The sequence below is a fragment of the Triturus cristatus genome, chromosome 10 (genome assembly GCF_964204655.1).
Source record: "Triturus cristatus chromosome 10, aTriCri1.1, whole genome shotgun sequence".
NCBI lineage: Eukaryota > Metazoa > Chordata > Amphibia > Caudata > Salamandridae > Triturus > Triturus cristatus.
Genome location: NC_140593.1, coordinates 868,743,335 through 868,770,618, shown reverse-complemented (window position 1 = coordinate 868,770,618; position 27,284 = coordinate 868,743,335). Strand labels below are relative to the sequence as shown.

Genomic DNA, 27,284 nt, shown 5'->3' with positions numbered 1-27,284 from the left:
CCTGGTGAGAGCCACACTAGTCACCCTATCCAGGATTACCCTGGGTTTCTAGTTCTAAAAAATGTACAGGTTTGCTACATTTCCCTAGATGCTGGCTGAGCTTGGGTCTCAAATCCACAGCTAGTCACATTGCAAAAAAAGGGTCTGTTTTCTGTGGAAAAATGTGAAGTGTCTATGTTGCGTTTTGAGCTGCTTCCTGCCGCGGTCACTAGGCCTACTTACCCAAGTGAGCTACCATTTTTATCAGAAGATATTGGGGAATGCTCGGTGTGGGGAAGTTTGTGAATCAATGTAGATTCCAGAACTTTCCATCAGAGAAATATCAGGAAAATGTTTTATTTTTTACAAAGTTTTAGGTTTGCCAGGGATTCTGGGTAACAGAACCTTGTAAGTTCCAGACAAGTCATCCCATCCTGGATTACCCTGGATGTATAGTTTTGAAAAATGTATAGGTTTTCTAGGTTTTCTTAGGTGCTAGCAGAGCTAGGGTCCAAAATCCACAGCTAGGCACATTGCGAAAAAAGGGTCAGTTTTTCCTTTAAAAATGTGACGTGTCCACATTGCGTTTTGAGCCATTTCTTGTCACGGGGACTAGGCCTACCCAAACAAGTGAGGGTCCATTTTTATCAGGAGACTTTGAGAATGCTGGTCGACTGAAAGTGTGTGGCTCCTTGCAGATTCCAGAACTTTCTGTCAAAGAAAATGTGAGGAAAATGAGTTTTGTTTTACATAGTTTGAGGTTTGCAAGGGATTCTGAGTAACAGAACCTGGTGAGAGACACTTCAGTCAACCCATACCAAATTTCCCTGGTTGACTATTTATCAAAAATGTATAGGTTTGCTATATTTCCTCAGGTCCAAAATTCACAGCTAGGTACTTTGCGATAAAAGGGTCAGTTTTCACTGGAAAAATGTGATGTGTCCACGTTGTGTTTTGGATCGTTTCCTGTTGCAGATACTAGGCCTACACACACAATTGAGGTACCATTTTTATTGGGAGACTTTGGGGAATGCTGGGTAGTTGGAAATTTATGTCTCCCCACAGGTTCCAAATCTTTCCATCACAGAAAAGTGAGGAACATTTGTTTTTTTGACAAGGTTTGAGGTTTGCAAAAGATTCTGGGTAACAGAACCAGGTGTGAGGCAAACAACTCACCCCTTCCTAGATTTCCCTGGGTGTCTAGTTTTCAAAAATGTATAGGCTTGCTGGGTTTCGCTAGGTGCCGGCTGAGCTAGGGTCCAAAACCCAAAGCTAGGCCCATTGCAAAAAACGGGTCAGTTTTCACTGTAAAAATGTTGTGTGTCCACGTTGCTTGTTGGCCCGTTTCCTGTCACAGGTACTTGGACTACCCACACAAGTGAGGTACCTTTTTTATCAGAAGACTTAGGGGACCACATAATAGTAGAAAACGTGTTATTACCAATTGACTTTCCTTGCGATTCTGCCTTCCAAACATAAGACAATGTGTGAAAAATAAGTCATTTTCAAAAATGCCATATAATTCACAAGCTTGCATAGGTACCCACAATTTCAGGGATGTGCAAATAATCATTGCTTCTAAACTCTATATTTTGTTTTCAGTTTGGAAATATATAGGTTTCCTTGGTACCTATTTTTCACTCTTTATATTTTCCCAAATAAATTGCCATGTACCCGGTACACTATGAAAAACCAATGCAAGATGCACGTCAGTTATTACCTCTGGGTACCTCAGGTTCTTGGTGAACTTACAAGTGATATATATCCCCGCAACCAGAAGGGTCCAGCGGATTTAATGGTATATTGCTTTAAAAACATCTGCCATACCTAGTGGAAGTTACAGCTGAAAACTCTGGCACAATTGACTGTTTTTTACAACTCAATTTCAATATTTATTTTATTTCAATTGTTAGTTTCTATAGAAAATCCTTGAAGGATCCACATAAATGACCCCTTGCTGAATTAGGAATGTTATCTTCTTTTCAGAAATGTATAGTTCTATGGGATCCATTATTGCTTTCACAACCATTTCTACCACTAACTGGAAGAAGGTTGAAAGCAAAATATATAGGAAAAAATAGGCCATGACCCAGTAAAATACCAAAGCTGTGTAGAAAATGTTGGTTTTCTGACAAAAGTCTGCCTGTTCTGGAAATCTGGGATGATGGTGATTTTAACACCACAAACCCTTTGTTGATACCTTTTGCAGGGCATAAAACAGATGCTTTCTTCTGCAGCACTTTTTTTTACAATTTTTCCCAAACAAACCAAAATTAGCTGTATTTTGGCCAATTTCTCAGTCTCCTCCAGGGAAATCCACAAACCATGGGTCCCTGTAGAATCCTCAAGATGTTGAAAGAAAAGGGCACACATTTGGCATGAATACCTTATGTGGACAAAAGGTTACAGGGACCTAAGTGCAAACCACCCCTAATAGTCAAAAAAAGGCTTAGCACAGGTGGGGAAAAGGGCCTAGCAGCTAAGGGGGTAAACTAAAATAAAAAGGCTGGTCTATTGGATTTGGTGATAGTGGAAGAAACAGCAAAACAGGATTTTTTATTTACAGAATGCAGAATACAGATACAGAATTGAATATGACAAACAGCATGATGGTTTAGTGTATTTTCAGAAGTAAAGTACATCCTGTAATATGCATGATTCAATTGAAGCACTTCCTTCAAGTCAAAATGATACATGAAATAGCCAATAGCTTGAGGTGAGAAAGTTATGCTCCCTTAGGTGGAGCCAAAACCGACTCTATGTATAGTTTTGAGAATTTGTACGATAGGCCACACACAGCTATACCATCAAGTCAAAGCGACTACACAAAGTACTGAATGGTGGATGATCTGTTAGCCACCAACCACACAACTGTCATAAAAGCATGACCACCCGGATAAAGGTTAGGTGCTCAGAGAATGTCTCTATGCACCACATCTAAGGCCGAAAGCATCAGACAGCATAAGCCAGTATAACACAATTTAGCTTTACAAGTATTATTCTCTTACCAGTTGCAATTTCTTCATAAACATTATCTTCGCTTGAGTTGTCGGGGACATTGGCATGCTGTAAAAACGGAAAGAACATATGTGCTCTTAACGTATGAAAGAAATAATAGGAATATTGTTTTAAATGTAGCATAATACGGTAGTGATGCACCGTGCATTTTAATGATTCGAAGGCTGAATTAGATATGTAACATGCATCTGATTACTAATGATTTTAAATTAACATATTCAGGGGGATATGTACAATGAAGTGACAGAGCGTGTCGTTAGCCTCCTGGGCTTAACGACACCCTCCGCCACTTCGGAAACGCAAGGCTGCACCATATTTTCAAGAATGTGGTGCAGCCTTGCGTTTCCCCCTGCGGTGGCACTAAGTTTAACAACTTAGCGCCAACGCAGGCCCCCTTGCACCAGAGGGCAAGGGTGTCTGTGTGCAGGGGAGGATTAGTTATGTGTAGGAAGGTGTCCCTTCCTGCAAATAAACAATCCTAAAATGCCTTTTTCTAACGTTCATGTGTGCTGCTTCATGCAGCACACATGAAAGTTACAAAATGCGATTTTTTTAAAAGGTTTGTTTATGTACAGGAAGGAACACCTTCCTGTACATAAACAAACCATGGTATTTTGTTTTTTCCATGTGTGCACACACTTGGAAAAAGCATAAAGGAGGAGAAATAATGCATTTCTCCTCGTTTCGCCAACTTAAGACCAGGATTTTCCTGGTCTTAATTTTGTCGCTGCCTCCTATGTACGCCACCATTGTACACAGGGGGTAGCATCAAAAACAATGGATGTGTAGGAGGAGCCTAGCGCGCAACCAAGATGGCCGCGTAGGTGCGAGGCTCCCGAGGACCTCCGTGCCCTCCTACATAAATCCTGAAAATATCCTGTCCTAGATGAGGGGACTGTGTTGGTGAGCCCGAGCTGAGGTGTCACCCGTTTTCCGCTTCCAAATTGGACCTCGGACACCGGCGGGAGCACCGATTGAGGTTTGCGGCCTTCTCCACGCCGGCCCCCCGGATTGGAGTTGCGGGGCGACCCGGAGACAAAGTGATCAACAGCGGCGGGCAGGGCTGGGCGACTCGTGTACCCCGCACTTTCACTTTCGCTTTTGCACCCTCCTTGCTGCGTAGGCGAGGTTGGGTTGCGGGGCGTTGTGCGGTGGTGTGGCCTCGTTGGGGTGCCCTGCTGGCCCGCCGGCTGTGATCCGTCCTGCGGACCGGTGGTTGCCCCCCCCCGGAGCCCGTGAACTGGTTTGTCGGCCTTTTCCGAGGTGATTGGCACGACTTGGGGACTGAAACCATGTCCACAAAACAAGATGGCGACCGGGCAAAGGTGAAATCGACCCGCCGTGGCGCAGCCCAACAGTCCAACAACATGGACCGCTACACCCTCCAGAAGGGATCTCCCGAGGTGCCGCGTAGGTCCCCTGAGGGCCCGACTGATGCTCCTGCTCTGCACGCGGATCTGACCCTGCGAGATGTCATGGGCGCTATCGCCGAGATGAAGGCCTCGGTGGACCAGCGCTTTGACACACTGGCGCAGAAGATTGACTCGGTCCACGTGGATGTTGGCCTGGTGAGGGCCGATTTATCCAAGACCAATGACCGGGTCGATTCTTTGGCCCACACCACCTCGGGCCTCACAGCGGACGTGGCGGCCCTCCAAAAGGAGGTGCGCCGGCTTGGCCAGGCGAGCGCCCTGATGGATCGTCGACTGGAGGATTCCGAGGGTCGGGCCCAGAGGAATAATGTCCGCATTGTAGGGGTGCCGGAGGGACGTGAGGAGGCGGCGGCGGACCTGTTTGTGGAGGACCTGATTCTCACCCATCTCCAGCCCCGGGGGCTGAGTAAATTCTTTGCGGTGGAACGTGCCCACAGGGTTCCTGGAGGAAGACCTAAGGCCGGAGCCCCTCCGAGGCCTCTCATTGCCCGGATTTTCAACTTTCGGGACAGAGACGCTATCCTGCAGACTTCTAGGCAACAAGGACCGGTCAGACTTGACAATATGGACGTAAACTTCTATCCTGATTTCACCCCAGCGGTCCAGAAGCAGAGACTGAGCTTTATCGGAGTCAAACGTCGTCTACGGGACCTGAACCTCAAGTATGCGATGCTTTTTCCAGCTAAGTTGCGGGTGGAGGTGGATGGCCGCACGCACTTTTTTGATCGTCCCGAAGCGGCCGGGGACTGGTTGGACTCCTTGCCCGGGGATCGGGGCCGGGGGGGGTGGGGGGGGGCGCGGTTGGAGGGGAGGGCTCGCCGGATCAGGACTGAGGGACTAATAGCAGGCCTCACTCTGGACAACATTATCGTCACTTTTGACTGTTCGTCAAGTTCCCCTCCTGTGGAGGTGGTACCGGGTCTCTTGGGGGCTTTCCCTCCTCCTCTGGGGGACTAGTTAGTTTAATCATTCATGGGGCGACAGGCACACTGCACTTTGGGGGGCTGTTTGGGCTCATGCAGGGGTGCAGGGAGGGGGGAGTTCTGTTGGGATGGGTGGGTTGGGGTGGGGTGTTGTTCGTTTTTACCGCAAGGCAAACCCTTTATTGTATTGGTGTTTTTAAGGTGCTCTCGGGGGGACGAATGATGGCTTCTGTAGGTGATGGGGGGTAGGGACCTGACTTTATTGTCCTGGAACGTTAATGGACTGGGGGATAGGATCAAGCGAGGTGTGGTCCTGCAGTATTTGAAACGACTTTCGCCAGATGTGGTCTTTCTGCAGGAGACACACCTTATTGGTAATTCCTTTTGTGCCATGAATCGGCGTGGCTATCGCTTGGTGGCCCACTCGGGCTTCACGTCGGGCTCACGGGGGGTGGGCATCATGGTGAAGAACTCGCTCCCGTTGGAAATAGACGAGGTGCGCCATGATGAGAGGGGACGCTACACTGTCTTAGTGGGGAGAATGGAGGGCAAAGTAGTGGTCTTTGTATCAGTATACGTCCCACCAGGGTTACAGTCTACCACTTTTGCAGACCTAGGGCGCCTCCTCCTTGACCTTCCGGGGGGGCTTCTGGTGGTTGGGGGGGACTTCAATGCGGTGGTTTCTGGGACCGTGGATCGTCACCCCCCTAGGGACCTCCCCCGGGCGCAGGCATGGCTGTCCGGCTTCTTAGATACACTGGGATTGGTGGACTGCTGGCGATTAAAACATCCCACGCAGCTGCAGTACACTTTCCACTCGGGTGCCCATGGTAGCCTCTCACGGCTTGATTATGTCCTTGTCCCTGCGGCCTATGTTGGGAGGGTAGGAGAGGTGCGCCATTTGGCGCGGGGTATTTCAGATCATTCCCCGCTCCTGTTGCACGTTGATGTCTTCCCGAGGGGGGAGGGCAGGGTGGCTCCAATCGATGCCTGGTACCTGCGCGACCCCACCATTCGCGCTGATTTGATTAAATCCTTGCAGCGGTATTTCGATGAGAATGTGGGGTCCGTCCCTTCGGCTATCTCCCTGTGGGAAGCCTTCAAGACAGTTCTTAGAGGGGAAGCCCTCTCCTTTATCTCCCATGCCCGGAGGCGCGAGCAGGAGGAGGTGACCCGGGTGGAGGCCGAAATCGCTGAATTGGAGGGTGCTCTAGAGGGTGGGGTGACGGATGCTGCACTACACGTCCTACAACTTAAGCAGGCGGCCTACAGGGCCCTCGTCACGGAGGCGGCCAGGGGCCTCTGTAGAGAGCAACAGGGGCGACTGTATGATGTGGGTGATAAGGCTGGTAAACTGCTTGCATGGTTGGATAAAAAGGAGAGAGCGAGTCGTGTGGTCCCGCTGATTGAGAGAATGGATGGTGTGCGTGTCACCGAGCCGGAAGACATTGTCTCTTGTTTCGCGGATTATTTCCGCGAGGTGTATTCCCCGGTTTCTCCTTGCTCGGAGGAGGATTCCCATGCCCTGCTTAGGGATATCGCGCTGCCGTCCCTTTCGGTGGAGGACAGGGTGTCGTTAGATGCCGCTCCTACCTCCGACGAAATTGCCCTCGCCATACGCTCGGTCGCATCCGGCAAGGCCATGGGCCCAAACGGCATTCCTATCGAGTTGTATAAGCTGCGACCGGATGTACTGGCACCCCACCTCCGCGCGATGTTCCTGGCGGCCCACTCGCTGGGCTCCCTCCCGCCGGACCAGCGTCTGGCTACAATCGTGGTGATTCACAAGGAAGGGAGACCCCGAGACCGGGTTACATCCTATCGGCCTATCTCGCTCTTGAATGCGGAGCCCAAAATCCTCGCCAAGGTGCTAGCCAACCGGCTGGTCGGTGTGGTGGGCGATCTGGTCCACCAAGACCAGTCCGGCTTTATTCCCCATCGCAACACGGCCCTCAATCTGCGGCGCTTGCACGGGGTGCTCGCGCGTGTCCCGTTTGTGCGGGAGCCGGCCATATTGGCGTCCTTAGACGCCACCATGGCGTTTGACACGCTCGAGTGGCCATACATCTGGGCGATGCTGGCGAAGTTTGGATTTGGCCCGGGGTTCATCAGCTGGGTCAAATTGTTGTATTCGGGCCCTTTGGCGCAGGTGGTGGTGAATGGAAGAGTATCGGTCCCATTCGAGCTGGGACGGGGCACGCGACAGGGCTGCCCCTTGTCGCCGCTCCTGTTCGCGCTGGCCTTGGAACCCCTGGCGGAGTGGCTGCGGTGGCACCCTTCCATCCGTGGTCTCCGTTGGTCCCCCGAGTATGAGGACCGCGTGTCCCTATACGCCGACGATATCCTTTTGTACCTAGCCTCCCCGCGTAAATCACTGATTGTCCTGGTTGATGTTTTGCGCTCATTCGGCCGCAACTCAGGCCTTGTCATCAACTGGGCTAAATCATGTGTGTATGTGCTTTCCGGGGAGGCTCCCGTCCTCCCGCGGGGCTGCCCGATCCAGATTGCCTCTCAGGGGTTTCGGTACCTGGGTGTTTATATTACTCTGGACCCGGAGGCCCGCTACGAGCGGAATTTGCTTCCCCCCCTCCAGCGCTTGAAGGAGGACGTCGCGCGCTGGCGGCGCCTGCCGCTTTCGCCGCTCGGCCGGGCGGCATTGTTTAAGATGGTGTCGTTGCCACGCTTCCTGTACGCTCTCCAGAACACTATGGATTTAGTCCCGGCGCGCTACTTTCGTGAGGTGGAGAGTCTACAGCGCTGCCTGTTCTGGGACGGGAGGCCGCGTATTGCCCTGGCGAAGTTGACGCTCCCATGGTATGACGGGGGGATTGCCCTCCCGGATATTAAACGGTATTACTGGGCCTCCCAGCTAGCTGCAATTAATCATGGCCTTTACGGGCCCGCCTTAAACCCGGCATTTGAAATGGACAAGATGCTCCTGCCTGGTGGCAACTATAATCGAGCGCTCTACTCTGGCGCGCCCGACCCCCGCCTGACGGGACCTACGCGTGTCATGGTGCGAGTATGGCACGCGGCTAATGCAGCTATGGGGTGGAAGGACCGTTTGACCCGGGCATCACCGTTGTACGCGTCTGAGCGGTTGGGCTCCCTGTGGACCTCGAAGGGCTTCGAGAAGTGGGACACGATAGGCATCAGTAAAGTGGGGGATCTCTGGACGAGGGGGGGCTTTAAAACATTCGAGACGCTGCAGACGGAGTTTCAGCTGCAGGGCAGTGAATACTTTCGGTACTTGCAGGTCCGTCACGCACTGGGCTCCGTCTTCTCAGACGTCGCCTCCATCCCGGAGTCTTCCCCCCTGGAGGATAGAGTGCTGGATGGTCATGTTCCGGACAGCACGATCTCCCTTATTTACAAAAAATTGATTAATGACCGCTCGGGCTTGCTGGCTGGCCTCCGCGAGGCTTGGGTTGCCGATGGGCTGGAGTTGGACGACGAGGACTGGATTTCCGCGGTGGCCTCTCCGAAGGAGGTGGCCATACCGGCTCGCCTTCGCTTCGTCCAGCTTAAGGTACTCCACCGGGTTTACATGACGGGGCCAAGACTTCTGCGTATGGGCTATGCTGAGGATGGGTTGTGTAAGCGTGGGTGTGGTGCTTTGGCGACTTTTTTGCATATTTTGTGGGAATGCCCGAAGGTGGAGCGATTCTGGCGTGGTGTGCATGAGGTCCTGCGAGTGGTTACGCATGTCGCGCTGCTGCCTGAAGCGAGGAGATGCCTGCTGAATGTGTGGGAACCAACTGACTACTCGGTTCCGCAGACGCGATGGGTGACTCTGGGATATATGATAGCTAAGCGTGACATTGCTCAATTGTGGGGATCCCAGAGGCCCCCGGCGGTGCCGGCCTGGAAAGAACACATGGATTGGTGCATGTTCCGAGAAAAGGTGGTGTATGTGGCGAGGGGTAAGCCTGGGGCATGGGTGAAAGTATGGGGCCCCTGGAACGCCTACCGCGGGGGTATCTGCGCGCCACCACTGCTGCCTGCTGCCTCACCAGCCCCGTCCCCTTAGTTGACTCCTTTCCCTAGCCCCGGGCACAGAGTTCCCCCAGTCCTCGATCTGTTCCCCTTCCCCTCTTTAGACTCCTGTGGATGGCGGGGGTCCCCCATTCGGGGAGCATGTGCTGTTACTTTCGATTGCGGGTTGCCTTGCGGGTGTGGTTTTTTCGTGTTGTTTGAATAAAATGAAACCGTATTGTGGGGTCAGAGCGATGTGGCCCACGACGTTGATACCTCCTGATTTTGCTTCTCTGCAACGCCAAGTGTTTCTTGAACGTATGTCATATGCTCCTGCCATTCTAGCAGCCGGCCGGAAGGTTGTAGGCCCATACTTGTATATTCTTGAGATTGCAATAAACGGTTTAAAAAAAAAAACAAAAAAAAAAAACAATGGATGTTGCGGTGGAACGCCCACCTCAACGCCCACTTCAAGCCCCTTTCACGCTAAACAAAGCGTGAAAGGGAGCCTTATGTACAAGGCAGCGTTAAGCCACGTTAAGTGGCTTGACGCTGCCTTGTGCATAAGATAAGGCCCCTATCGCCACGGCAATTTCACAAAAAGTGACGTTCCCATGGTGATAGGGGCTTGTACATATGCCCCTCAGTGTTTTCAATCTTATTTTGAGGACTTCTGATTTTGTTATGGCCTACGAATCAATGAACAGAGAGAGATTGATTTGCAAGCCCCTTGCGCCACCATTGTGTGACTTTTAACATGGGAAAAAGTGACGTATGGGCAGATCAAGGGGCTTATAAATAAGCCCTAGAGTATTTTAATGTTAAGGAATGGCGGCAGCGCAGCTGAAGGGACTGCTAAGCATATCCTAACATTTAACGAAAAGTGAAAGTGCTGTTGATATTCAAAGGTGTTTTGTGGTAGCCTTGTAACCGGTTAACAGATATTGCCTGCTCGCACGTGAATGGCATCTTTCTAATATGTTCCACTACAAGGACAGTGCGCATTCTAGTTAACCGTATGTGTAGATCCTCTATGACGCAATTGTCCATGCAACATTTGATCACCTCAGACATCCGAACACAGAGGTGTCAGTGCGGAAGTCAGGTTGACTAATCTTTTTAAAACAGGTGTGTTTATAATGCTTTCCTGCATGGGAGGGAGTACGGGCACAGACTTTGGGGGTTATTTACTAAAGTCTTGCACAAGCAGTTGCTTAGCGCAAAGGGATCCAAACCATTGCGTCATGTTAATATGGTCGGGTACTTGCCTACGACCCCTTTTAAAGAAGAAAAACCCCAACTCCGCCCTTGGATGGATGGGTACACCCCCCCCAGGGCAAGCATTTCAAACCACACTGTTTTGGAATAGGGGGAGTGACCCCCCCGGCCGTATTTATTACATATTAAAAACATTGATTATTAATTTTTATTATGTACACTTTACGCAGAAAGTCCAAATACATTGGTAGACACATGTCAATTGTCTAACCTTAACATGCTCTAATACAAATGCCACGCCTAACGTACTCTACAAATGTATACACTTTACTTTCTGCGTGTCCCCTCTATAGCCTACGGCAAGGTCAATGACTGGCAGCCCCAGATCAGATCCTGGTAAACTACAAATGCTACTCTACCGGAGTAGGCTTGCTTAGGGGGTACAGCTTATCGGACGGATACTTTCCGCCGGGCCCCCCCTACGCCCTAAGCCTTAAACTCCATAACGGGGGCACTGGCAGCCCCAGATCCCGGTAGAACTATAAATACTACTCCACCAGAGTAAGCTTGTGTAGGGGGTACAGCTTATCGGACGGTTACTTTCCCCCGGGCCCCCCATGCCCTAAGCCTTAAACTCCATAACGGGGGCTGCAATTCTGCATACTTGCACACTGATGCGCGTGAGAGGGTGGCCACTGGCCTACTGGGAAGAGTGACTCCCATGGCCCCCGCACCCTGACAGCCTACTGACCGGCTGTCACTGCCCCTGGAGTTACATGGTGCTGGCCGCTAAGGGCCGAAGACTATGCTTACCAATCATGACCTTACCGCTGACCAGGGACACACTACTAAAATACGACAAAATTACTTGTAACATAGTCTTATACACTTCACTTATTACTACGATATTGAACTGACATTGCATTACATATTAACAAAAGTATTCCACTAAATTCATCTGTAACAAAAAATCATCATACAACACACACTTTTATTACAAAATTGCTAAACACATCACAATTAATTTTGAACATATCACAGATACCTGTAACAACAAATTTAAGCACAACACTTATTACTGTAATGCACATTCAAACTGCCTGCCCTAGGGAATGGTGGGTGGGAAAAAACAGGTTACGGGCCGCAGCTGGCCCAGGTGCGTCCTGGTGGGGAGCGCGAGGAACAAGAGATTGTTCCTGCGCCCACCACCCCCTTTTAAGAGGGGGCAGTGAGACCACCAGGTGGGAGGCTGGTCTAAACCAGTCTCCCCCAAAAGTCTGGTGTTTCGTGTGAACCGGAAGCACTAAAAGTGCTTCCGGTTCACTGACGGGGTCTGGCGCGACCACCATATTGGCGGCGCGTGCTAGATAGCGCTTGCCTTGTCTATCACCATTAAAAAGGATGCGGATACAGCGCAAACGTTTACCGCGTCACAGAAGCGCCTGTGCCACCCACAGTGAACCTAGGACAGGGTCGTTTTGGGAGAGTGTGCAAAGAGTGTTTATTTCAGTCTAAAAACTCCTTCCCCAATCTCAGGATTTTAAACCGGGGTGTCGTTCTATGTTCTGCTTTGTGTCTCCAAGTCACAAATGTAAATTAAATTGTTTCCTGCATGCACTACATCATTCGCAAAGTTGAGGGGGAATTATTTAGTAGCGGAATACTGCCCTGCCTGCCATATTTTAGAGCACTTGCAATTTCCCAATATAGTTTTGGGGCTATGCCAATGGAGCGCTTCGAAATAATTTAGTGTTGTACTGACTACTGTTCTCGCAGTAGTGGACTTATGCTTTCCTCAACACTAGGTCTAATTCGTCCCATTGGTGTAAGATAGTAGTCAGTCAATGGCACAGCTGAGTTGATTTGGCTGATTAAAGATATTCTGTCACCATTCTAGATAAAACTCAATGAGCCTGATTCACAGAAGTTAACTGAGACAAAAGTTTAACTTTGCTACTCGTAAATGCACTTTGTGAATATCGAAAATCGTAAAGTTATACTTTTGTCTCAGTTTACCTTTGTGAATCAGGCCCATAGTTTTTAACCTTTGCTTTAGTGCTATTTTATTGCCCATGGTAAAACTAGAGGTCAGATGTACTAACATGGGATTTGCAAAAAGTGGTTATAAATTGCGGAATACTTTTTTGCAAATCGATGAGATTTTGCAAATGTACCTATTTACTATTCGGAGTGGGCCATAATCGAACATATGTTATGAATATTAATGAGGTTGGATGCAAATTATGACTTACTCTAATTGGATGCCAGAGGGATAGTGACTTGCGGGTGTCGGCAGACCACTGTGTCTGTGTTCGCATTTTAATAAAGTAATTTTTTTTAAATGCTGCACATTTTCCTGAAAGAAACAGTACTGCGTTAAATAAAATGTTTTTTTTAAAGATTGTTTGAGAGTTGGCAGTGACCCCATGGCCTATTGCGTATAACCCCCAACTTTTTTTTATCATCCACAAAGAAGAAGGGGTACAGCAGGTTACCTCTGAGAAGTTGGTAATTTTTCATTGGTTTGCAACCAACACTGAGATCACAAACCATGGATATACATCGTATATCAATTCGCATTTGGAAGTTACCCTTACAACACGCCCCTCATAAATTAGAATTCATTATGCAATTCTATACCCATTTTACGATCCGAGAAAAATTTACTGAATCGCAAAATTAGTTTAGTTTGAGTGCAAAGCCACGTAGTAAACGCAACTTCTGTGATTTAGAGAATGGCAGGGCTTGCGACTGATAAATCACTTAGTAAATGAGGCTTTAGTTTATTTAACCATACCGCTCTTTTCCTCAAGTGGTCTGCACTTTATACCTAAAACTCAGTGTCATCCTCATTTAAACACAGATGGTTTGGATGCATCCACTATTTTGTTTTTTGTAAGTAATGTTTATTAGTAAATTGAAAATAGATTTCAACATTGGCTCACAACTTAATAATTCCAAGTCATCAGAAGCAATGGTGGGTGTCTTGAGGAAAGTGTTTAATTTGTAAAAAAAAAAAGCTAAGTGGTAGTGCTTTTTGGTTAGAAGACCATCACCCACTTTCTTCATTGGTGCGTCTCACCTACATGACATTGAACACCAGGTACATGAATAATCTCTTTAACATATACGCTGAATAAATCGGACTATCAAACTCAATATAGTAGATAGGCATCCAATAGGGTTCTCAATGTATTTTGTATGCATTTTTTTACTGCAATGCTTCAAATCAAAACAATGGCAAGCTTTGACAAAGTAAATATTTATATTTAGTGACAGTGAGGTTTGTGCAAAATGGTTGTTAAAATTTGGTGTCTCTATTAAAGTGTAGTATGTTACTTGAAGTTAAGGAGTGAGTGTGATAAATGCTTGGCTATGTGAATTGGCAGTGTGATTGAATTGTATTTTGGGGGCATACATAGAATTACAATTATTTTCCCCAGTAGTCTCTTGCAGTTGGTGTTACTGAGAGTATGGTTAGAAGGTCCTTCTAATGAGGTAATACATGAAGTTGGAGTCCGAGGTGTTGGGCCAATTAGTGCAGAGGGACTACGCTTACTACAAAGGAGAGGATTATGATTTTTATGACCACCTAATGAATATAATAGAGTAACCTGAAGCTGGATGCTGGGATGCAATGTTACACTGGTTGGTGCTGAGTGAGCCAGTTCAATAATATCCAATGTGACAAGCTGTAAAGATGAGCGCTAATTTATGGTGTAGTCTTTAATAATGTGAAATTATCTGGCTGTATTATTATTATAGGCCATTGTGGGGTTATTCACTTATGTGATAAAATATAGGGAATACAGGGAGACAAGCATAGGCAGCAAGCAGGGCTATGTGTATGTATTGAGATTTAATGGTGTTCTGCTGTTCCTGGAACTATTACAGTGTGGTGCATACAGTGGCATAGCAAAGGGGGGTGCGATCTGCCCTGGACGGCACAAGTTTTGGGAGCTGCAGCCTTCCCAGTTCAGCTCTTATCTTCGGCCACCGCGGACTCACCAGCACCCCCTCTTTCCAGCGGCTGTGCCCGTTCTGGTAATCACTAGCACTCTTACATGCCACACCAGGTGGCAAACACAGGGACCGCCACGGGCGTTACATGGTTTAACTACACCACTGGCTGTAAATTGACCAGATGTGGCACAGGGGCTAAAATATGGGTAGAAGGGGGTAAAAATTTGTTTGTAAGTTACTGTATCATGTAGGTTGCATTGCTGAGTTGTGTAGTGCGGTCTTACCCTTTGACAAAAGATCTATGGTACACTGTTCAATGTAGGAGGTAATGATCAGGTCTGGAATGCTAGGGTGTGTGTGATACAGGCAGAAAGAGAAGTGAACTTGTTTAGTTTTAATTGATGTTTCTTGCATTGTTGTCTAGCAGGGTGGTGTCATCATCTAGTAAGGAGCTGTGGATGTGGGCTGGTTCTAAGTGGCCGATGGGAGGGGTGGAGAATATACATAAAAGGAATGGTGAGTGCAAAATGAAGAAGGGCGAGGAGTGTTAAAAGGGTGAAAGAGATGAGATGAATGGAGATCAATTTAAAAAAGGGAAAGGGCAGAAAAGGCTGAAATAAAGATTGAAAGGATAGGAATGTAAGAGAATATTAGATGAACTGCAAAAAAGGAGGGAGAATAAAGCACAATGTGCAGAAGAGAACAAGTGAGGGATAAGAGTCTAAGAAAGAAGGAGAAAAAAGGAGCCAAAAAAGAGAAAGAGAGAGGACTGCCGGAAAGAGTGATGAAGAGAATTTCAAGAAAGAGAGTGAAACCCCCAGGAGATCGGAGACAAGAAACCTCAGGAGAGAAAATTGATAACTGCAGGAAAGAAGACAGTGGGAAAGGGTATATGTTGAAAGTTTGTCATGTTGACACAGTGTGAGTGACAGGAGAGTGATGAGTGTTTGGATGTGGTGAGGCACTATAGAATGATGATGATTGGTGTGATGACAACATAAGCACATTAAGATAAACCAGTGTAAGATATTTTCTCAAGAGAGTAGTAGGGAGTGTGATGAAAGTTCAGGTATTATGAATGTGAATAGAGGTGATGAGATTGAGAGTAGTCATGTACAATGATAGAGCATAGGATTCAGTGAGATACGGCAACATTTATTAACAACAGCCCATAGCATCATATTCTTTTGCTCGCCTTGACAGGAACTTCCAGCGGAATTCCTTCAGAATGATACTTTAAGAATGCAATAGAAAGGTCTATTCACAATTTATGCTTTCTAACTCTGCGATCCATTTAACCCCTTCCCTGCTCATGACGGAACCGTTCCGTCATGAGCCACGGTTGCCGTGTGCTCATGACGGAACGGTTCCGTCATGACAATCCTGTCGGCGGCCGCTCCGCCTGCGCGGCGCTGTTTCCCCGCCTGTGCGGGGCGACAACGCAAATGGGCGGAGTCATGACGGAACCGTTCCGTCATGAGCACAGCTCAACTGTGGCTCATGACGGAGCGGCTCCGTCATGAGCACAGGCCCGCCGCGCTGCCCCCCTGCCCCCCCCAGCGCTGCAGCGGAATGTCCGCAGCAGCGAAGGGGTTAAGTCATTGTGCTTCTGTGCTCTGTGGAAACAGTGGGGAGAGAACACTTGCAGGGGATAGCTGATTGGGAAGGGTAATGAGCAGGAGCAAGCTGAGCAAAACATCAGAAACTGCACTCATTCGAATTAAATGGTGTCCCCCATTAAAATGTGATATCACTATACTTCGTCTTTATAACAATTCTATATAGGACACCTCAATTGTCTCAATTGCTACATCATTATGTAATTGGTTATGGTCATATGCATCATTAAAAATGACTAATTGCACAATAAATTCATCACCTAAGATTGCACATCATAAAAATCTTTAACAACCAGCCATCTTTGATTATTTTTTAATAATCACCATACCCATTAATAACTTTATTATCCAACAATTAGTACACTGACTAATCAAAACTTTTATCTTCTGTCATAATCAAACATTTTCCTCCAATTATTTTAATTGTTGATACAATCAATCCTTGTAATCCTCCAGTTCCACATCCATTGAACTATTCATTTTTCTTGAATTATTACAGCTTCTAGTTCTGTTTTTACATCTGGTAACCATACACTAAGGCAATGTTAGTAAAAATAATAAGGAAATTGCACAAAGCATCACAATTATAACAGGTGTTAGAATTGATTGAAGTACACCACCACCAATATTTCCTAACCATTCACGTGCCTTATTAATGCTCCTACCTTTTTCTCTTGTCCACGATCCTACACTTTCCCATAGTCCTGGTTCCAACTATATTTTGATCTCATGAGTCAAATTTGTTGTTAGCAATATAAGAATCAATGGATTCAATATCATCTGGAATATAGATACAACACCTTCTTGCCTTAATTACTTTGCAAACTCCGCCTTATTTCACCAAAAGAATGGTTACTATAAGGCAGTTCTGCATAACCATTGCTCTCATTGCTGCCAGTTCTGCATTAACTAATCTAAAATAACCTGCTGTACCTAAAGAAAGTCTATCAACTACAATGGGTAGTCATCTGATTTTCACACCAGTCAAGGCCATATTCATTGATGGTATAATTGCTCCTAAAATATCTAAAACAACTTGCCCAAAATTTCATCTTACTGTCTTTATATTATTTTCTTCATTAAGTTCAGGTACATGATAAATTCTAAGAAAAACAAAAGCCAGGTAAAATAAACCAACCCAATATAATGGCAGGTTAAATTAGGCATTCCTTCGCCAAACATAATATATGCCACTCATGATAGATTCTCCTTCATCAAACAAATCTCCACTAATTTCAAACAACTTATCACAAACACACTTTCTACCACAAATTCTTCTCTCATTTTCTCTCTAGAATGTTGCCTTACCGTACAGTTTTCACCTCTTCTTTCCTGTTCAATTTTCAATTTAGAAGTAAACCTAAAAAAACTAAATTCTTCTCCCTCTATTATTTCTTCCAAAGCAATCTTTTGCTCCCTTAAATGTATCACTATTTTCACTCCTCTTTCATTATATTCTCCAATAAAATTACACTCCTCACTACTCAACAGACATAAATAGTCTCCATTCAAATTAGTACTCTATTTTGTGCAATCACCCTCAAATACTCACAGTGTTTAATCCTTTTATCATTCTCATCAATGAACAAATTGTCTAGCGTTGTTTTAAAATCAGTCAGATATAGAGAAAGAAATCCCGCTTGATTAAAGACAAATATAAAGACCTTTGAAGAAAGTAAATACGATATCTCCAGCTGTGCTCAAATCGATCCCAGCCAAGCTGAAGTGAGAGATAGGTATACAAATAGCAATGATTAACCATCAGAACATTTTTTTACTCCTTAAACACTTTACTATATACATTATTTTTATACCATTAGTTAAATGCATTTCATGTATTGGTATCATTTGTTTACATTTCTCATAATTAGTTTCAATGTCAGCATTATTGTACATATTTTTTAAGGCATTTATCACTGGAATCAGTAAACACACTGACAGACTAACTAATAATAATTGGGTTATAACTATGAGCATCATTCCCACAATTTTACAGCATCTGCTGTTCCTATCTTCTTGTTCAGTCTAAAACAAAGTCCTTCACGGCAAAAATTGAAATAAATCAAACACATTTTTTTAAAGCAATATTTTCTTATTTTCTTCTTAGTTGTTCAAAACAATAATAAAACCAAGGAAACATAAACACAAATCTGTATTTTTCTCTCTTTTTTCAAACGTTTGTATTCTTAGTCTCTGTAAAAGATCATATTTCAAAAGTGAATTCAAAATTCAACACTCCATCATAGGTCCCTATACCAGTTCTCAAAATTGTTCATTTATTTACAATCTTCTCGACCAATTCTAGATCATTAAAGTTTCAATTTCACTTTCAAGGTGATTCTTCTTCTATTTCAGTCTCTGTGTCTGAACTACTCTCAAAGCAATACTGGAATTTGCTTATTCAGAAATGATCCTCTTCAATTTCGTCTGCCTTCTCCTCTTTTGATACTGCAGCCAAATACACCCACTCAGGCAAGGGATATTTTTTAATTGGAACTCTCCTCCTTGTTGATCTTTTAGCAATTGGTGAATCTCTGCCACCACTTTCTGTATTTAAATGTCTCTCAAAGTCTCTAAAATCTCCTTGTGACTCACAGTGCTTTTGCGTTCAGATTATTTTCCTTGGAACAACATCAAACGTCTCTTTCTCTACTGTGATTTCACCATCTTCACCTTCTTCTTGGCTTTGACTTGAGCCCAGTCCAGAGCTCTGACTCAAACTCAAGCTTGTCCTTTGATCAAACATGTATCTGTCTTTTTTCTCCATAATCAGTCTTTTTCTTCTGAATGGGGTCTTTTTTACTTTAATTTTCAACTGCAACCTGTCACTGCTTTGATTATAGACAATTTTTTCTTGTTGCCAATCATGATTTGCATTTTTGCACAGTAGTAACTTTCCACTCTAATGACTCTGCAATAGGACTTTAGGAATTTCAGACTCTTCATCTGAACTTTTGCTAACCTGAAATTATTCAGTTTTTTTTTTGTCTTCACCAGTTTCAGAGAAATCTCCACCCCAAGAGAAATCTCCACCCCTCTCTGGATTCACGCAACTAACTTGAGCCTGGTTTCTGAGTTTGTTGAGCAGACTGAGTACTTTAATCATTCACTTCATCCACTGCTTCAACTATTCTAATTCTCTTTGTGTGAGCAGCGTGGATCCACTGAGGCAAGCCTGCACGCCTGACTGCAGAATTGGTTGTCAGTATGATCTGGTAAAGGCCTCTCCATCATTCATGCAAACAGTCTTTAAGAACATGCTTCCTGACAACCATCCAGTTGCTTGCTTTAAGACTGTGACAGGGGACATCTTTGTAGTCTTCTGTTGACACAATCACTGGATGAGAAGCAGATTACACTGTATCAGCTATATATTTGTAATAATATAAAGAAATGTCATAAGTTGTTGAAATTAATGCTGCTGCAGGTACAAATAAATACAAGCCTGATTGCCTTATCCATCAGTATCTCATGAGGAGTCAGCCATGTCTTTCTGTTTGAGTACTTTTCATATTCATCAAAACAAGAGGAAAACATCAGGCCATTTCAGACCAGTTGAGGCACAGACTTTTATCAGGTTATTCTTTAAGGTGCCATTGGTACTTTCCACTAAACCAGAATATTGTGGTTGATAACTGCGATGGAATCTCTATTTGATCTCGAAAGCTAAACAGATTATCTCTTTCACTTCATTCTTGAAATGTGCACCAGGATCAGTCTCAATATAAGTTTGGAGACCAAATTTTGGAAATAACTTCCTCAACAATAATTTAGCAACAGTAAGGCCATCAGTTCTTCTTATGCAAAATGCTTCCACTTATTTTGAGAATTAGCAGAGTATTACCAAGACATACCTTAAACCATTACATTGTGGCATCTCAAGATACTCTAATTGCAATCTCGTAAATGGGCCTTCTGATTGGGCCAGGTGATTAAAAACCATAATAGTTTTCTTACCCTGATATTTAAATTACACTTCGTGCAGCAGCTACACACATCCTCCACAACATATAGAAATCCTGCATTCTCCCAATACTTTCAGAAGATTCTAACCAGGCTATATCTTCCTGCATGACTCAAATTATTCTAATATCTACATATGAACTGCAACATTGAATCTTGCAAAACATATTTCTGTTCTGAATTCATACACAAATCCTGATATCTCTATTTATAACTAATTCCTTCCCTTTCCTTTTCTCATTTTCTGGACCGTCCTCCTGCAAATCTCTAATGAGGTCAGTATTGAATCCATTAAAAAAAAACATTTTTTAAATTATGTATGGTATTTGTAAAACCATCATATTAATTTTGTTGGATAATTGTCTCTTCTCAGAGGGCACAAAATGTGGCTATGTGGTGAGCACATTTATTTCTCAAAGTGGCCATATCAATGGCAGCCCTGTGGGCTATACACTTACCCACAGCAACTTCCTTTGGTTTTTGAATTGCGTTCACCAAGTGCAAAATATGCATTCCATTTTTTATTGAAGCTCCCAAAGTGAGGTAAATTCTCTCTATGACCAAAGTTGACCATAATCATGAACAAAACCAAAACCATACTGGCTATCTGCATAGATTGTTATTCTAAAATTTTGCAAGGAGCAACAAACTCTGGTTAATGCAATTAATTCTGCCACCTGCAAGGATGTCACATTTTTTAAGGAGGATGCCTCTAGCATTTCTGTAATAGAATAAACTGCAAAGGCAGCTTTCAATCCTCCATATTGGTCTCTTAGACAAGACTCATCAGCAAATGATGTCAAATCTGCCAGTTCCACAGGAGGTTCTATAATGTCTGGTCTTAATTTTGTGTATAATTCAGTCACCTATATACACTCATGCTGCACCTCACAATCACTTTAATCTTCCCCGCCTTCACAAACCTTGCTGCAATTGGAAGCAGTGTTGCTGGATTCAGCACATTGCATTTCCAGATTGAAGTAGTTTTTGCTGAAAGAATAATATTTTTCATAATGTGTCAACCTTCTGGTCTTCATTTGCTGTGTTTTTGTCCTTGTCAAAGGAATATCAACTGAATGAGGGACATAGACAATTAAAGCCTGTCCCATTACACTTCCTTCATTTTGTTTAATCATCAAGCAAATGTTCCCAACTGATTAAAATGGATCGATGATATAATATATATCCTTACAATATTTAAACACAAAAATATCAGAAAAAATATTGAGAACATAAATATCCTTGTCAAAAATATCAATTTTTACTTACATTGAAAACACAAATATTGGGAACAAAAATATCGTCACCTATAAATAAACAATTAAGTCAAAAATAACCATTCACACAAAATTGACTACAATAATATCACCAACAAAATGACATTATCATTAATAAATATAAAGGAAGCAACTGTTTACTTTAACATGTTTAAATTGAAAATAAACATATTATATCAGTAAAATATTTGCAATTTACCACATACAATATATAAGTAAATTTATAACAGCACAGCCAAGCAAAATATATTTCCATTAACTACAAACAATTATATACCAAATTAAACATTAAGAAATATGTACATTAAGCACACTAATTCTAGCAAAACAATACTTCAAAAATAAAAATCTGCCGCAAGACGAGGAAACATTGCTGGATTCTTTAACCATATGCTTAAAAAGAAATATATACATTCAAAAAATTCCTAACCAAGTATGTAACACTTATATTTAAATGTAAACTTCTTTTTAAATATAGTTAAAAATGTAAAATAGCAAACAAGTAACAAAACATTCTTCAGTTTCTATCTCTTTAATTGTAATTCCTAAAAGAAAACACGACTTCCAAAAGTGGTAAGCTGCCAGAAAAAAACACCTAAACAAGCCAGCAAAAAGATCTAACAAAGTGAGCATACATAAATTAATAGCAAGTAAAAATAAACCTAACGACATCTATGTCTACAAACTACCAACAAATAAACATTTAAAATAAATCTGATGCTTTTTTTCTTCAAATAGAAAAGAAAGCACCTCCTCCACATTAGGACACACCAACAGAAAAGCTGCAAAACAGGTTGAAACGTTTAAAAAGATCAGACATGTAGGTACAAAAAATAGAAGTAGTTGCATAATTTTATATGTAACAAATGTATACGCTTTAACATTTTTTATTTATTTATGCTAATACATTGCTTTCAGATACAATGAGAGAGAGAGGGGTAAATACATAACATCCCAGAAAGAAAAGCAATGACTAAGTCACATGGGTTACACCTGTAAGCATAAACGTGCATCAACAGAAAATGTGAATTGTGAATACACTTATTTGAAACGTCATCGGATTCCTCACTGCCCAGTTGGCAGTCAGCCCACCAATTTACGATGTTGGTATTGTGTTGAAGGAAAGATCTCAAGAGAACTGCCGACACCTCCAGCTATTCTCAGACTGCTGCGATGGTGGTAGGAGGAGAGCAGCTGTCAGAGCAGCTGTCAGAGGATGGTACAGACAATGGGACTGCCGTCGGGATTACAGGTTGCATTTCTATCGAACAGACCAAGGTGGTAGGACCGCATGCTTTGAGTGACTGTAATTAAAGGTTTGGGGTGCATACTCACCCACTTCCTTATCTTTCCTTCAGTCTCTCTAGTGCATCCCTTCCTCCAGTACCCCCCCTTCACAGCAGCAACTTGACCTCTGTCGGTTCCCAAATCCAGGTAAGTCCGTTTCACATCTTTTTACCCATTGACTGGGCTAGGCACTTGTGCTACAGACTCCAGCAATGGGAAAGTGCTCGTATTGGGTATTTTATCACATGTGTCATGCATAAGAGTACATTTGAAATTTGTGCAGTCAAAATGTGCACACCTGCGTAAATACATGTGAAAAAATATCCCCCGCCATCAGTAGCACTGCAGTGGGACCAGCAGTGACGGTTCGGTGGTCTTCTTGGGAATGCCGCCACAGCAGTTTGGCGGTAAGACCACCAAACTCATAATCAGGCCTATATTGCCTAAAGTCCCAGAACACATCACAGGCCAGCTACCATCTATATCCACTTTGAAATGTTTATTTGTAAAAACTAAAAAAGTCACCCGTGACACTACTCCTGCACCTAGAAGATACCAAGACACAGAAATACCTGAACATATAGAAATCCTGCATTCTCCCAATAGTTTCAGAAGATTCTAACCAGGCTATCTCTTCCTGCATGACTCAAATTATTCTAATATCTACATATGAACTGCAACATTGAATCTTGCAAAACATATTTCTGTTCAGAATTCATACACAAATCCTGAAATCTCTATTTATAACTAATTCCTTCCCTTTCCTTTTCTCATTTTCTGGACCATCCTCCTGCAAATATCTAATGAGGTCAGCATTGAATCCATTAAAAAAAAACATTTTTTAAATTATGTATGGTATTTGTAAAACCATCATATTAATTTTGTTGGATAATTGTCTCTTCTCAGAGGGCACAAAATGTGGCTATGTGGTGAGCACATTTATTTCTCAAAGTGGCCATATCAATGGCAGCCCTGTGGGCTATGCACTTACCCACAGCAACTTCTTTTGGTTTTTGAATTGTGTTCACCAAGTGCAAAATATGCATTCCATTTTTTATTGAAGCTCCCAAAGTGTGGTAAATTCTCTCTATGACCACAGTTGACCATAATCATGAACAAAACAAAACCATACTGGCTATCTGCATAGATTGTTATTCTAAAATTGTCCAAGGAGCAACAAACTCTGGTTAATGCAATTAATTCTGCCACCTGCAAGGATGTCACATTTTTTAAGGAGGATGCCTCTAGCATTTCTGTAATAGAATAAACTGCAAAGGCAGCTTTCAATCCTCCATATTGGTCTCTTAGACAAGACTCATCAGCAAATAATGTCAAATCTGCCAGTTCCACAGGAGGTTCTATAATGTCTGGTCTTAATTTTGTGCATAATTCAGTCACCTATATACACTCATGCTGCACCTCACAATCATTTTAATCTTCCCTGCCTTCACAAACCTTGTTGCAATTGGAAGCAGTGTTACTGGATTCACCACATTGCATTTCCAGATTGAAGTAGTTTTTGCTGAAAGAATACTATTTTTCATAATGTGTCAACCTTCTGGTCTTAATTTGCTGTGTTTTTGTCCTTGTCAAGGGAATATCAACTGAATGAGGCACATAGACAATTAAAGCCTGTCCAATTACACTTCCTTCATTTTGTTTAATCATGAAGCAAACGTTCCCAACTGATTAAAATGGATCGATGATATAATATACATCCTTACAATATTTAAACACAAAAATATCAGGAAAAATATTGAGAACATAAATATCCTTGTCAAAAATATCAATTTTTACTTACATTGAAAACACAAATATTCGGAACAAAAATATCGTCACCTATAAATAAACAATTATTAAGTCAAAAATAACCATTCACACAAAATTGACTACAGTAATATCACCAACAAAATTACATTATCATTAATAAATATAAAGGAAGCAACTGTTTTTACTTTAACATGTTTAAATTGAAAATAAACATATTATATCAGTAAAATATTTGCAATTCACCCCATACAATATATAAGTAAATTTATAACAGCACAGCCAAGAAAAATATATTTCCATTAACTACAAACAATTATATACCAAATTAAACATTAATAAATATGTACATTAGGCACACTAATTCTAGCAAAACAATACTTCAAAAATACAAATCTGCTGCATGACGAGAAATATTGCTGGATTCTTTAACCATATGCTTAAAAAGAAATATATACATTCAAAAACTTCCTAACCAAGTATGTAACACTTATATTTAAATGTAAACTTCTTTTTAAATATAGTTAAAAATGTAAAATAGCAAACAAGTAACAAAACATTCTTCAGTTTCTATCTCTTTAATTGTAATTCCTAAAAGAAAACACAACTTCCAAAAGTGATAAGCTGCCAGAAAAAAACACCTAAACAAGCCAGCAAAAAGATCTAACAAAGTGAGCACACATAAATTAATAGCAAGTAAAAATAAACCTAACGACATCTATGTCTACAAACTACCAACAAATAAACATTTAAAATAAATCTGATGCTTTTTTTCTTCAAATAGAAAAGAAAGCACCTCCTCCACATTAGGACACACCAACAGAAAAGCTGCAAAACAGGTTGAAACGTTTAAAAAGAACAGACATGTAGGTACAAAAAATAGAAGTAGTTGCATAATTTTATATGTAACAAATGTATACGCTTTAACATTTTTTATTTATTTATGCTAATACACTGCTTTCAGATACAATGAGAGAGAGAGGGGTAAATACATAACATCCCAGAAAGAAAAGCAATGACTAAGTCACATGGGTTACACCTGTAAGCATAAACGTGCATCAACAGAAAATGTGAATTGTGAATACACTTATTTGAAACGTCATCGGATTCCTCACTGCCCAGTTGGCAGTCAGCCCACCAATTTACGATGTTGGTATTGTGTTGAAGGAAAGATCTCAAGAGAACTGCCGACACCTCCAGCTATTCTCAGACTGCTGCGATGGTGGTAGGAGGAGAGCAGCTGTCAGAGCAGCTGTCAGAGGATGGTACAGACAATGGGACTGCCGTCGGGATTACAGGTTGCATTTCTATCGAACAGACCAAGGTGGTAGGACCGCATGCTTTGAGTGACTGTAATTAAAGGTTTGGGGTGCATACTCACCCACTTCCTTATCTTTCCTTCAGTCTCTCTAGTGCATCCCTTCCTCCAGTACCCCCCCTTCACAGCAGCAACTTGACCTCTGTCGGTTCCCAAATCCAGGTAAGTCCGTTTCACATCTTTTTACCCATTGACTGGGCTAGGCACTTGTGCTACAGACTCCAGCAATGGGAAAGTACTCATATTGGGTATTTTATCACATGTGTCATGCATAAGTGTACATTTGCAATTTGTGCAGTCAAAATGTGCACACCTGCATCAATACATGTGAAAAAATATCCCCCGCCATCAGTAGCACTGCAGTGGGACCAGCAGTGACGGTTCGGTGGTCTTCTTGGGAATGCCGCCACAGCAGTTTGGCGGTAAGACCACCAAACTCATAATCAGGCCTATATTGCCTAAAGTCCCAGAACACATCACAGGCCAGCTACCATCTATATCCACTTTGAAATGTTTATTTGTAAAAACTAAAAAAGTCACCCGTGACGCTACTCCTGCACCTAGAAGATACCAAGACACAGAAATACCTGAACATATAGAAATCCTGCATTCTCCCAATAGTTTCAGAAGATTCTAACCAGGCTATCTCTTCCTGCATGACTCAAATTATTCTAATATCTACATATGAACTGCAACATTGAATCTTGCAAAACATATTTCTGTTCAGAATTCATACACAAATCCTGAAATCTCTATTTATAACTAATTCCTTCCCTTTCCTTTTCTCATTTTCTGGACCTCCTCCTGCAAATATCTAATGAGGTCAGTATTGAATCCAGTAAAAAAAATCATTTTTTAAATTATGTATGGTATTTGTAAAACCATCATATTAATTTTGTTGGATAATTGTCTCTTCCCAGAGGGCACAAAATGTGGCAATGTGGTGAGCACATTTCTTTCTCAAAGTGGCCATATCAATGGCAGCCCTGTGGGCTATGCACTTACCCACAGCAACTTCTTTTGGTTTTTGAATTGCGTTCACCAAGTGCAAAATATGCATTCCATTTTTTATTGAAGCTCCCAAAGTGTGGTAAATTCTCTCTATGACCACAGTTGACCATAATCATGAACAAAACAAAACCATACTGGCTATCTGCATAGATTGTTATTCTAAAATTGTCCAAGGAGCAACAAACTCTGGTTAATGCAATTGATTTTGCCACCTGCAAGGATGTCACATTTTTTAAGGAGGATGCCTCTAGCATTTCTGTAATAGAATAAACTGCAAAGGCAGCTCTCAATCCTCCATATTGGTCTCTTAGACAAGACTCATCAGCAAATAATGTCAAATCTGCCAGTTCCACAGGAGGTTCTATAATGTCTGGTCTTAATTTTGTGCATAATTCAGTCACCTATATACACTCATGCTGCACCTCACAATCATTTTAATCTTCCCTGCCTTCACAAACCTTGTTGCAATTGGAAGCAGTGTTACTGGATTCACCACATTGCATTTCCAGATTGAAGTAGTTTTTGCTGAAAGA

At 43.0% G+C, this 27,284-nt stretch overlaps 1 protein-coding gene across 5 annotated transcripts in view; it reads right to left on the bottom strand.

The window, feature by feature from the left end:
* The window catches only part of LOC146796131 (GTPase IMAP family member 7-like), a 261,041-nt gene that overhangs the window by 24,683 nt on the left and 209,074 nt on the right, over positions 1–27,284 (bottom strand). For 3 of the 5 annotated variants that reach the window (XM_085628510.1, XM_085628511.1, XM_085628509.1), the window contains exon 3: positions 2,988–3,045. The exons of the other annotated variants lie outside the window; for them this stretch is intronic. In XM_085628510.1, coding sequence (XP_085484636.1) covers positions 2,988–3,045 — 58 coding nt within the window. The remainder of the gene's footprint in view (positions 1–2,987; positions 3,046–27,284) is intronic. 5 annotated transcript variants of the gene reach the window in all.